We start from the raw sequence: 13,752 nt of genomic DNA, 5'->3' as shown, positions 1-13,752 counted from the left end.
AAGAGGGTTATGAAGGTCAAATGCCACCGCTCAAGACACTGTTAAGAGCAACCTTGGATGCTCACATTCAAACAACCATCCTTTTGTTATGTGTGCGTGCGGTGACTTAAATAACATGCGAATGTGTGTGTTTTTATGTTGAGTATATTTTTGTGTGCACTTGCCCACCCAGACACCATTTTAAAGGCTAACTCACTCTGTAAGAGGAGGCTCATAGGGCCGCATATTGATTTTAAGGCTCTGTGATTTATCACACACTCTCTGAAGAACACATTGATGGTGTTTCTGCATATGCGTACATGTGTGTGTTCTGTTCACATACACCGTGGTTCTAATAACAGATGACGCCGTCCGTTTCATTGTTTTTACTGCCAGAGAAACGAGGCCCCCAGACACACATTAACATTTTGATATATCCCGATCCACCGCTCTGACGCGACAGGGAGGGAAGGTGACAGATACAGTGCCCCTGCAGGCTGCTTACGTCCCCAAAGCAAATCCCCATTCAAATACAATCTCACACTTAAGAGAGATGGCTTTGTTTTTTACTTTTATTTTTAATTTTATGTATTTTTGTGTCCTTATTGCTCACCAGGCAGATGTCTCAAAGTGAGCGATAAAGTTTTTGCAATTGTCCTCTAGCTCCCTGCAAATAGACTTATGAGCAAAGTTCCCATTTTCACTGCATGGGAATGGCAGGCTAATGAGTCAATAGAGTGAAAAACCATCATTGTTTACAAACCCCTTAGTACAAACTGTTATTTAACAGGGTTATTTGTTATGAGACTAAGGCACCTCACATTGGAGTAGTTTCTCTCAAATGATCTAGCATCAACAATTGTATTGAACTTAGATGATTTGTAAAAAAAGAAAATGGTACGGCTTCTAAAATAATATGCAGAAAAACACTTAAAAGCTTGTTAGCATATTTTTATTTAAAGTTTATATTTATATGTTCAGCTAGTTTTTGTCGTACAGTATTATATGATTTCAGCAGTCATTTAAATTTTGTCAAACTCTTGCCGACAAAATATTTGTCTGTTTGTCTTTTTCTCTCAATCCTTCCCTCTGTTGAACATTGGTCCTTGTTGTTAATCCTGGGCATGTGGCCAATATTTTCCATCCATATGGAGACCTGCTTGTCTTTTACCAACAACCTGTTCATCTCATCTCCTCTCCTCTTCTTTTTGTCTTTTCCTCTCGTCCTACCCGGTACTCATCCTGTACCCTCCTCTGCCCTGCAGACTTTACCCAGCGTGCCCATGACCAGGTCCTAAGTTATGTCCTCTGTCCCTACTTTCCCACCATAGCTCCCTCCTCCCCTGGTGTCGACTCCGCCCCTTTGCAGCGCACAGGAAGTCACAGCACAGGAACAGGGAACTACAACCGTGGCGGGACCAACAACTACGCCACAGTGGGACCAGGCTACACCTCAAGCGTTGGTGGAGGAGAGGTGTACGGCTCGGACCCCTATGTGGCGGACACCTATCGCACCCTGCAGTACTGCCCCTCAGTGGTGGAATCCCCCTACAGCAAGTCTGGACCAGCCCTGCCGCCTGAAGGCAGCCTGCAGCGCTCACCTTCCATCGACTCGATTCAGAAAGACCCCAGGTAGGATGAAAGGTGTGTGTGTGTGTGTGTGTGGGTGTGTGTGTGTGTGTGTGTGTGTGTGTGTGTGTGTGTGTGTGTGTGTGTGGGTTTCTGTGTGTGTGTTTCATGGGGTTCACTGGAACACAGTATGTGCACTTACATGTATTCCCTGAAGCCTCTCATTAATCCTAACCTTTACATACCAAATGTTTGTCTGTTGGGACTATTCACACACACACACACACACACACACACACACACACTTACTGTCATATATACACACATCAATATTCCAGTATTTGATGATAATACAGTTGTCCTGCTCCAACAGGTACATAAGGGGTATACTACAGTCATTGCTCACTAATATTGATAGCTGTATATAAATATACAGTATACATAGGAATAACTTGTGTGGTGGATATAACTGCTAGAGATACTCCAGTACTCACCCAACTCCACACGCCACCAGTTTCTTTCAAGGCTGAAAACAGCACTGCGTTTAAATGATGTCGGGGGCTGCGTGGATGGGTCCTTGTTGCTTACTTAGGTACTGGTGTTACAATGAAATACAATCCAGAAAGGCTGGTTAGAAAGTTTATCAGATACAGATATAACTCTCAAAAGTTCATAATTATTGTTCACCTCAATTTAAGTAAACAGCAGAATTACCACATTTACATTACAAAGGAATTGGCCTGGAACATGCACTTGCTTTAGATTGTATAGCTCCACTCAGTGTGCTGGCGGATAATGTCACATTGCGTTAAAACGTTTTTAATTTTGTATCAGCCCTTTTTGCAATGGGGAAAAAAAACTACTTAATGAAATAGAGTGTCACACACCAGTTGCTTTAGAAGCTCAATTTCGCCTCCCTCGGTTTCACGCTGTGTGTAAAAGAGTCTTGACTCTCTCTGGTAAAGATCGTGGAGGGCGGGTATGTCTCATGATAAACAGATCTTGGTGCAACCAAAGTCATGTACATACTCTCAAGTCGTTCTGTTCCCCGGACCTGGAGTACCTAATGCTCATGTGTCGACCATTCTGGCTACCGCGGGAGTTTACAGCAGTCACCGTAACTGCTGTGTACATTCCGCCTCAAGCTAACACGGACATAGCGCTGAAGGAACTCTACGGGGCGATCAGCGAGCAGGAGTCGGCACACCCGAGGCAGCTTTCAGTGTGGCGGGGGACTCCAACAAAGCGAACCTGAAGAGAGTTCTCAAGTTCTACCAACACATAAAAGCAACACGAGGGGAGCGGATTCGACCACTGCTACACTCCCTTCCGGGATGGATACAAAGCCCTCCTCCGCCCACCGTTCGGCAAATCGGACCACCGCTCCATCCAACTACTCCCGCCTACAGGCAGAGGCTTAAGCAGCAACCAATCGCTGTGAAGGAAGTGCAACGCTGGTCGGACCAATCGGAGTCTATGCTACAGGACTGTTTTGAGCGTGCTGACTGGGATGTGTTCAGGGTCGCGTCGGACAACAACGTCAGTGATACGCGTCCTCAGTCACCGGGTTCATCAAGAAATGCATAGATGACGTTGTTCCTACCAAGTCGGTTCGGTTATCCCAACCAGAAACCGTGGATAAATGGCGATGTTCGCTGCACTCCGCACGCGTAACACCGCCTTTGACTCGGGAATATGGCGGAATACAAAAGAGCCGCTCGACCTCCGTAAGACCATCGGCTCTGCCAAGCGGGAGTTCAGGAACAAGGTGGAGGAAAAGCTCAAGAGCCATGACGTGAGAGGTGTGTGGAAGGGCTACAGACAATCACGGACTTCAGAGGGAAAACCAGCGGTGAAGAGAACTCCTCTACCTCCCTCCCAGGCGAGCTAAATACATTCTTTGCTCGGTTCGGCGTGAGCGGCAGCCCGCGAAGGCAGCGCCGCCGAGGAGACCAGCCTGCTGATCATCTCAGAGGCTGGCGTGCGCAGAGCCTTCAAGCGGGTGGACATCCGGAAGGCGGCAGGTCCCGACCACATCCCGGGCGCCCTCAGAGCATGTGCAGACCAGTTGGCAGGAGTCTTCGCAGACATCTTCAACCTCTCCCTGTCCCAGGCTGTTGTTCCTGAGAGCTTCAAGATGTCCACCATTGTGCCTGTCCCCAAACACCCCAAGGTAACCTGCCTGAATGACTGGAGACCCGTAGCCCTCACCTCGATTGTCAGTAAATGCTTGAGAGGTTGGTCAAGGACTTCATTTGTTCCATGTTGCCTGCCACGCTGGACCCATGGCAATTTGCATATCGTCAAAACAGATCCACCGACGACGCATTGCCATGGCACTTCACCGCCCTTTCCCACCTGGAGGAGGAACTGTTGTGTCGAATGCTGGTTGTGGACTACAGCTCAGCGTTCAACACTATTGTTCCCGCCAAGCTCGACACCAAGCTCAGAGGTCTAGGCCTGCACTCTACCATGTGCAGCTGGATACTGGACTTCCTGTCGGGCCGCCGCCAGGTGGTGAGGATGGGCGGTACCACCTCAGAGCCGCTGACCCTCAACACGGGAGCCCCTCAGGGATGCGTGTTGAGCCCTCTCCTCTACTCCCTGTACACCCACGACTGCACAGCTCCAACGTCATCATCAAGTTTGCTGACGACACAACAGTGTTGGGGCTGATCACCGACGACGACGAGACAGCCTATAGGGAGGAGGTTGGATCACTGGTACAGTGGTGCCAGGAGAACAGCCTCGTCCTCAACGTCAAGAAGACCAAGGAGCTGATCGTGGACTACAGGATGCGGAGAGAGAGCACACCCCATCTCCATAGACGGAGTTGCAGTAGAGAGGTCAGCAGCTTCAAGTTCCTCGTGCACATCTCCGAGGACCTCACATGGACCACGCACACCACTCACGTGGTGAAAAGGGCCCAACAACGCCTGTATTTCCTTAGGCGACTGAGGAAATTCAACATGGCCCCGCATCCTCAGAACATTCTACACCAGTACCATCGAGGTGTTCTGACAGGTTGCATCACCGTCTGGTACGGGAACTGCACCGCCCTGGGCGTAGGGCACTACAGAGGGTGGTGCGGTCGGCACAGTACATCGTTGGAGGTGAGCTTCCCTCCATCCTGGACATATACACCAAGCGGTGCGTGGCCAGGGCCAAACGGATGATGAAAGACAATAACCACCCCGGCCACAAACTGTTCACCCTTCTACCGTCAGGCAGGCGATACCGCAGTATCAAGTGCCGCACAAACAGACAGCTTCTTCAGTCAGGCCATCAGGCTGCTGAACAAGGACTGAGACCCTCATTAACACTACACACCAGAACATATTCTGTGAATATCTATGGCCATGGTGTATATTTTATTACATTGTTTATATATATATATATTGTATATATATATTGTATGTATATACATATATATATATATAGTCTCAAAAAAAGTTTATATTTTATTACATTGTTTTATATATATATATTGCCATGATGTATATTCTCTTACATTGTTTTATATATATATTGTTAATACTTTCTTCTTTTTTTGTGTGGATATTGTATAGTTTATTCTCATTCTTATTCTTTTTTTAGTCTGCTACTGCTGTCGGGTGTTTTGCACATAAGAATTTCACGAACCGATTATACTTGTATAAAAGGGGATGTGACAATAAAAACTTGAAACTTGAAACTTGAAACTTGAGTCTGTGTGGGCTGTGATCACTTCCATCCTCTCCTCTCAGCAATTAAGCAAAGCGCACTTTCCACACTTTCTTAATATATATATATATATCACAGGACTCTTGATACATAATTCTGTTAATTACAGAGCGAGAGGGAGTGAGATGTGCGTGAATCAAGTCTCAGCAGCAGCTATCATTCAGAGAGAGAGAGTGAGTAAGAGAGAGAGAGAGTGAAAGAGATGAAAGACAGAATAAACTACAGCAAAGAAAGAGAGTTACTGAATGACATGTGCACAGTCAGATGAACATATAATCCTGAAGATCCTTCAGTCTTGTGAAGTTGTATGAAGGATCTGATAATTAGGGCGTGATGGTAGATTATTAATGTAATCGCATTGACTAGTCTTCTTTTTTTACACAAACACAATTTATTTTTAATCCCCCCTCCACCCCTTAATAGTGACAAAAAGTATTCCATCATATTCACAACAAGTTTGTGAAGCCTTTGTTGTTTGCACTGTTGTTGTTTGTTTCTTGCACTGTGATGTTTGCATACACAGAAACTCTTGAATTCAAAGTAAGGCACAGCAGAGCACTTTGAATGTTGATGCACATTTATTATTAATACTCCTGAGGAGTATTGCTCTACATTCAGGATGAGAGCTTTTAAATCGTTGCTACCTTTACTGTCTGATCTGCTTGAAGACATTTAAATAGCTCCAGTTTAGTCTCAGCGGGAGACTGTTTTTGCATTGCATATAACTTCTATGCAGTTGTATCAACCTTTATAATTGTTTCTGGTTCATTAAAATATGGATAACAGCAGTCTCGGTAACAGTCTAATATTGATGTAATATCCCTCTGGGTTTGTATGGTTAACAATCACATCACACCCACCTGATACACATATATTATTTATCATGAATGGAGAAACGATTGAAGTTCGGAAAATACATCAACACAACATGTTATCAGATATTTTTATTGGGTGGAGAGTAAACACACACACACAGATGAGTAAACATTTTTTTAAATAGAGACACTATAGAGCCACAGCAAGTTTAAGTTTAGATGTTTTTCATTACTGTGGTAACTTTAAAAACGGAGGCTCTGCATACACTGTGGATCCTGATTCAAGCTTCACGTGATGCAGAATCATGTACCATTTATTTTAGACAATGAACATATTAAAACCCAGTCCCCAACCCATTTTATACATGGTTCCAATATGTGTTCCTTTGTGCTCCGCTCCCTCTTATGGATACTGCAATGTTTTTATTCTTTTATTTGACCAGAAAGGTAAATACCAATACAATAGCTCTTCTCACCTTACCACAGTTTTGCACTCGACGGCTCACGTTACTGGTTTAAAGGTACGTGTGAGCAGAGTGGTATTCCGTTGGTGACATTAATATAGTGTGTATATATATAGTAGATGTAATTAGATATGAGTGGATATCTATAAGCAAATATAATCCTCAACTTTAAATATCATTGAATTTGAATCTGTTACATTTTGCACCTCCTACTCATTATTCATCTTGCTATAATTGGACTTAGCTGAGCTTACATGAAGTGAATGAGTTACCATCAATTATGTACAAAGAACACTCTGAATGAGGACAGAGGCCATGTCTGTGTGTGTTTAATGTAAGTGCGCAGTGTGTCTGTGAGAAGATTGTATGTATTTCAGTGAAACGCTCTATGGCCAACGTGTGTGTGTGTGTGTGTGTGTGTGTGTGTGTGTGTGTATGCTTGCCAGCTAGTAACATGGTTAGGGGCCATTACAGTTGCAGAATACAGAGCATGATTGAGCAGAGGTGACGAAAGCGACAACAAAGGAAAAACTCAATAACTTCTAATGGATGGGAGTGAAAAGTGGGAGATAAGATAGATAAGGGGAGGGCAGAGGGAGTTGTGAAGATGAAGCCAAAGGAAGGTAGGTGAACACAGCAGAATAGGATGGAAGGAGGGGAGAAAGGAGGCATATGGAGAGAAGAGGGTGAGTATGAAACAAATTAAGGTAGTTGAACACTAAGATGGAGAAAGGTGAATATGTAGAGGAACAAATGGACATGAGTGTGGAGAAAGGCAGAGCGTAATGTACATAGGTGTTACACATTGTCTTGTTCGTGTGTTTCCCTTTAGGCTCACTTTGCAAAAAGGAAATTCTCACCCACACTGAGTTTACTTCTTAAATTGAATCCTAAAAAACAATGTAGAGAGCAAAACTAAGAAGAACATGTTGAGCACATGGAAGCAATAGAAGTAGGGAGGGTGAGAATGAGAAGCGAAAGCAAAAAACAATAATGAGGGGGGGAAAAAAGAACAAATGAAAGGGGATTGGGATCATGTTAAGTGATGGAGGAACAGCTCAGAGAGACATGTGTTTCGGGAATATGGGAGACCTTGAGGGATCGATGCAGAGGCCTTCTAAGTGTTTGAATAGGACGGGAGTGGAGAGAGAGATGAACATTGGCTCTGGGAGGAGAGGCCACTGGTTATTATTACAAAGCACACAATAGGAGGTTAGGAAGCCAGTTAGAAAGTGAAACACATCGTGAACGGGTATTTACAGTCAGTGAGGAGAATTCAGCGTTGCAGAAATGAGGACCGCTTGTCTTCTCTCACCAAACACTCAATTACCTGAAACATGGACACACTACTTTGAGATAACATGAATCAAACTCGCCTCATTTACTCATCTCCCCAAGTCCAACATGTTTTCTCCCACCGATAGTGGTTGTAGTGTTACTGATGTTTGAAGAAAGACGTGCACCCCGTGCCCCCATTATGTGTTAGATGCAAGAGCCGCTGACAGGAGGTTGCTATTTACAGTACCTTGATAAGATGGCATCTGGTGTGACATGTCATTGTCACAGCTCGCTATTTATTGGCTGTTCTGTTGACTCACAGCCCAAACACCACTCTATGTATGGACAGTCTGCAATTGTCACTGGTGACTGTTTGTAGGAGTGTGTGTATGTGTGAGTCTGTGTCTGGGATGAGTGTGTGTGTTTGTGCGTCCAAGGCAATGTCAAAGGCGGGGCGGTGGAGACGCTGTGTGTGTGTGTGTGTGTGTGTGTGGTTATTACCACACACATGTATGTGCCTGCATTAATCTGTGACAGCATAGGGCTGATGCATTGCATTCCCAGGTGTCACACAGTCCAGAGGACAATGACGTGTCAATTGATGTGCTTAAGATTCGTTGATTACTCTCGTTATCAGTTGGACAATTGCGTTTTTGTTTATTTATATGCACATGTGTGTGAGAGAGAAGCGTAGCGGTTGGTATTCCCCTCTTGTAAACCGTTGTCTGTTTGCACAGGTGCATTGCTCTGTGTGTTGGATACATATGGTTTATGTATGACTCTACAGATGGGCGACCTACTTTAGATGGAAATTGAGGCACTGGCAGCCTGTGTGTGTGTGTGTGTCTGTGTGTGGGTGGGTGTGTGCCTGTGCGGTAGCTCTTGACCATGGGATTATATTCAGACAGGAAATCCCTCACTCACTTAAGTGAAAGTAAGGCACACTCACATCAACAGTAAAACAGTTTACCGTACGATGCACCTGGGGATTTCTATTGTGTAAACTGGAGACAGATTATGTTTCTTTGGCTTTCCGTGGAGGAGTTCTCTGCTCTGCTGTGTTTACAGCTGTGTCAGTTAAACAGGTCCAACCTTCTGAATGTAATCGTGTTGTCCTCATTCAGTGATGGGCAGTACTTAACCGTTTGTTTAGCTGTGTCACACTCACTACCCTCATCATGTATTCATGTTGTGCTTCTTCTCTGGACTGCTCCCTCCACGGATGTTTCACCACTATCTGTCAACATATAACACTGCTCGTAGTGGCACAGCATATGCAGTGACTTGAAATCAGACAACAGTTAGAAGATGGTTTGTAGCTTGTTCTATGACAAAGAAGTGCTTTATAAGTACCATGAAACTATGTTTCAGATGGCTGCATTTACTGTACATATTTAATGAGCTGCCCAGTTTGATGTTTTAGCAACATTTCATTCATGTCTGTGGTTTTCCACAGCAAGCATGCTAATAACCATGAGATACGTTAATTAGTGTGCGGCCCATTAAGTGTACTCAATAAATAAAACCATTTAGATTGCTTAATTTGGCCATGGCTCATTTTGGTTTATTTTTGGTATATTCTGATTCATAGTATATATTAATGTAAGTAAAGTAATGAAAAGATGCCATGGTAAGAATAAAAGTGAAATAGTGTTGAAATGCAGCCATGTGTACATTTATCCTGACGCTTGTGAGGAGAGAGAATGCTTCAGCACCAAGAACAGAGACTCAAAGCTCCATTTGGTTGTGATGTGTCAGCACCATGGAGAGCTACAATCACTACTACTCAGTGCGTTTACATGCAATCGAATTATTGGCTTAGTCGGACTGAAATCGAATTATCCGTTTCATGTAAACACCTTAGTCGGACTATGTGCGGTCCGACTTCGGTCCGATTAACACCCCTGGATAGCTCGGTCCGATCCAGTTGATAATTCGACTCGCGGCATGTAACTCTGAATTCGATTCGGAACTGGACTTTGCGTCTTTGCGCATGCTCGAGATCCCGCCGCCCGCCCTCCCTCCCATGTCGTGACCCGGAAGTCGAAAGAGACGATAAATAGTTTCTGCCGGCCAGGTTGCAACAAATAACCAGTCCCGCTGCTAACCATGTTGGTGCCCTAAGCATAACTCCTCATGATGCCCCCTGAGATCGGGTCTGTGTGCGCGGATGTGTCGGCGCGCATCACGGCAGAGCGATGCGAGAAGCGTTGACGGGGGGGTGGAGATTAAACATCTCTCTTGTTCTGCCTGTTTTGTGATACATGCCTAAAAGGCACCTAATATTTTTAGACTGAAATAATATCGGCATTATAATTATTATAACTATGAGGATTTTATTAGTTGCCTATTTTGTGGAGCCCCCTCAGGACTTGGTGCCCACGCGCAGCGCGTCGTGCAGCGTTATGGGCGGCGCTGCAAACAACGCTATGGAGAACACAAGAGCCACCACACATTTCTGGACGAAGAGCAGACAGAATTTATGCTTAATGTATTGAAGGAGTTGAACATACTAAAGTTCATGGTTCTTTCTCGAAATGTTGATGTTGTTGTTGGTGGTGGTGAAGAGGTCAAGCGGAAATGGCTGTATCACCACGAGTTGTAATGAAAACAGCGCCACCTATCGTATCGGATATGACATGCTTTCGGCCAATGATTCGAATTACTCACTGCCATGTATATTGGGATAACAGCTGATCCCCCAAAAGATAGCATAGTCCGACTAAAGCAAGATTCGAATTATACCATCATGTAACCGCACTGAGTCCCGATCAAAGATAACGCCGAGATTATATACGTTTGCGTTGGATGCCAGGGCAATGCTATCTACAGAAACCACATCACCAGATAATTGATCTCTGAGGTGATCAGAGCCGAGTAAAATAACTTCAGTTTTGTCAAGAGTTTAACATTTGTATGTGTTATAACTACACTATAGTGACACAGGTGGCTTATTTGTCCTTTTACAGGTACATTGCAAATACTTTAACAAACCAGAGGATTACACATTGCTGTGGGAATGGATCATCTTTTGTTCTCATAAAATTGTTTGTATCTGTAGTTTTCATCATGTAGCAGCTTCCTGTTGAAATATGTCTTGTTTTCTTAAAAAGTATGAGTATATTTTTATTAATGTTGCTTGTATATGGATCTTTAGTAAATCAAAAGGTAATGAAAGATACACTCAGGAAGATAACTTAAAAGTTCATGTTTTCTGCATTTGGGAGGTAATTAAGGGTCATAGATGGGGAACTCTAATGTTTAACCTCATCAAGATTAAGTGCTTGACTAAAAGCCAAAGTGAGGAAGGGCACATAAATGGAGGTGCCAGTCAGTCCTTTTTGTCCTTTGTTATTAATCTTTGTTCAACATCATGAAACAGAAAAGAGAAGGAGGAAACAAATGAAGTGGCAATGAGAGGCAGATAAAGAAAGATGAAACAATGGGTTAGTAACTGGAAGACTCAGGGAGAGAGCAGGCGAGGGGGACAGTGAGGGTGTGAGACACAGTCACCGAGGGAGCGAGGATTTGAAGAAAGAGGAAAGAAGGAAGCAGGAGAGACAGATAGAGGAGAGAGGACATACTCTATTGGCTCTCAGCACGGCCCAGGGGTAATTTCCTCTCCACATGAGAAATGCATGCTGGGATATGGAATCACCTCAAGGGAGGTAATGATGCATTGCCAGAACCTTGGCCCTGAGGCACAGCTGTGTGTGTGTGTGTGTTTGTGTGTGTGTGTGTGTGTCTGCCCTGGCCATCATCCCTGCCTGTTCTGGGTAAATTGCCCATTGTAGTTATTTTCCTTTTCTGGGGTGGCCTATCTGATTGTGTGTGTGTGTGCGTGTGTGTGTGTGTGTGTGTGTGTTTGACCTTGGGATGATAGATACCCTGCGTGTCTGCCTTCTTCTCTGCTACAGTAAGCTTCATCCTAAATATGAGATTGAAGGATGGACCTAAGAGAGACAGACAGATGCATGGGAATTAGGGGTTTGAGAGAGACAACACACATGTACAGACATTAACATTTAGGCATGTAGGTAAATGGAAACAAGTGGCACAAGATTCAAACATACTCAAAGGTAAAGGCTAACAATTACAGGATATTTGGCTGTCAGCCAGAGAGAAATCAGAATAGAACGCATGCAATTAATTGCTGTCTTCACTGTTTCAGTGGTTGAAGGACATGTCCTCATTGTGTGTGTGTGTGTGTGTGTGTGTGTGCACACTGATGTGTGCAGCCGTTAATTTGCCTGTCATATTCTTTTGATTCAATCATTGCATTATTGTTTTTTATCGTAATTAAAGCCAAAGACTATTTCTTCGATTAACATCCATCACACCTTTTCACACAAATACACGGGTACAGGCGCACACATGCAAATACCTATTTAGTGCGCACGCTTATCTATAGGGTCGGAAAATAGGTTGCTATAGGATTTTTTCTCAGCTGCTTCACACTCAAAAGTACGGGGCTAGATGGTTTCCATCCCCTCCTCCCACCACCTCCCTGCCGCTCAGTCTCATGACACTGGCGGCATTTGGGAGGGATTATGGGGAAATGTCACACCAGCAGAATTACAGTATATCTTTTCTCCTTCCCACGCCTCTCCTTTAGCACACACTTGAGAACAACCCCGCTTAACCATACTTCATCTACTGACTGAATGGTACACTGGGAGCACATATATTACATACATATACATTATAACAGATTGGTACACTGATAACTAGAATGGGCACTCGGTAGAGCGCATACCTTCGCATATCACAAGATTGGGCATTGAATTATGAACATTTTGGCATTAGTTGCATGCCAATTGGACAAAAATGTATCGTGCTATGGTAAAAAAGAGTTTGACCTTTCCATGACCTTGACCTTGACCTTTGACCCGATTGATCCCAAAATCTAATCAAATGGTCCCGGATAATAACCAATCATCCCACCAAATTTCATGCGATTCAAGAACATTTTGACCTGTTCATGACCTTTGACCTTGACCTTTGACCCGATCGATCCCAAAATCTAGTCAACTGTGTCTGCCTCCCGACTGAAGGTGGAAGTTGGTCTACAAAAGAGGAGTTTGAATCAAAGGCTCTTGGCTCCCATTCTTACTTTTTGACACTGAATGGGCACCCCGTACTGAGCGCAGCTCTAGTGGGGCAATATGGTACTAAGCTCCTTTAAGATATGATGGAGCATCACAATTAAGTGTAGAAGAGGAGACACATTTTAAATGTGATTCTTGATTTTACAGAGATCCAGTGCAGAGCAGCAAAAACAGGAGTCATGTGATCTCTTCTTAGTTTTTGAGAATTCATGAGCTGCATTATTCTGGATTAACTGGAGGGACTTAATTAAGAGTGTTATTAGAGCAGCCTGATAATAAGGAGTTGCAGGAATCTAGTCTAGAAGTAACAAACGCATTAACCAGTTTTTCTGCATCCTTTTTGAGACAAGATGTGCCAGATTTTTTTCAAGTTACGTAGGTGAAACAATGCAGTCCTTGAGATTTGCTTCACGTGGGAGTTAAAGGACAAGTCCCGATCAAAGATAACGCCGAGATTATATACGTTTGCGTTGGATGCCAGAGCAATGCTATCTACAGAAACCACATCACCAGATAATTGATCTCTGAGGTGATCAGAGCCGAGTAAAATAACTTCAGTTTTGTCAAGAGTTTAACATTTGTATGTGTTATAACTACACTATAGTGACACAGGTGGCTTATTTGTCCTTTTACAGGTACATTGCAAATACTTTAACAAACCAGAGGATTACACATTGCTGTGGGAATGGATCATCTTTTGTTCTCATAAAATTGTTTGTATCTGTAGTTTTCATCATGTAGCAGCTTCCTGTTGAAATATGTCTTGTTTTCTTAAAAAGTATGAGTATATTTTTATTAATGTTGCTTGTATATGGA

The 13,752-nt window shown here is 43.8% G+C and overlaps 1 protein-coding gene across 2 annotated transcripts in view; it reads left to right on the top strand.

Moving 5' to 3' along the window:
- ctnnd2a (catenin (cadherin-associated protein), delta 2a) overlaps positions 1-13,752 on the top strand; it is a 243,303-nt gene that overhangs the window by 132,910 nt on the left and 96,641 nt on the right. For both annotated transcript variants that reach the window (XM_056433619.1, XM_056433618.1), the window contains exon 12: positions 1,311-1,611. In XM_056433619.1, coding sequence (XP_056289594.1) covers positions 1,311-1,611 — 301 coding nt within the window. The remainder of the gene's footprint in view (positions 1-1,310; positions 1,612-13,752) is intronic.

The sequence above is a fragment of the Pseudoliparis swirei genome, chromosome 16, assembly GCF_029220125.1.
Source record: "Pseudoliparis swirei isolate HS2019 ecotype Mariana Trench chromosome 16, NWPU_hadal_v1, whole genome shotgun sequence".
Lineage (NCBI taxonomy): Eukaryota > Metazoa > Chordata > Actinopteri > Perciformes > Liparidae > Pseudoliparis > Pseudoliparis swirei.
Note: the sequence above shows the minus strand (reverse complement) of the source record. Positions and strands in the feature narration are given on the sequence as shown.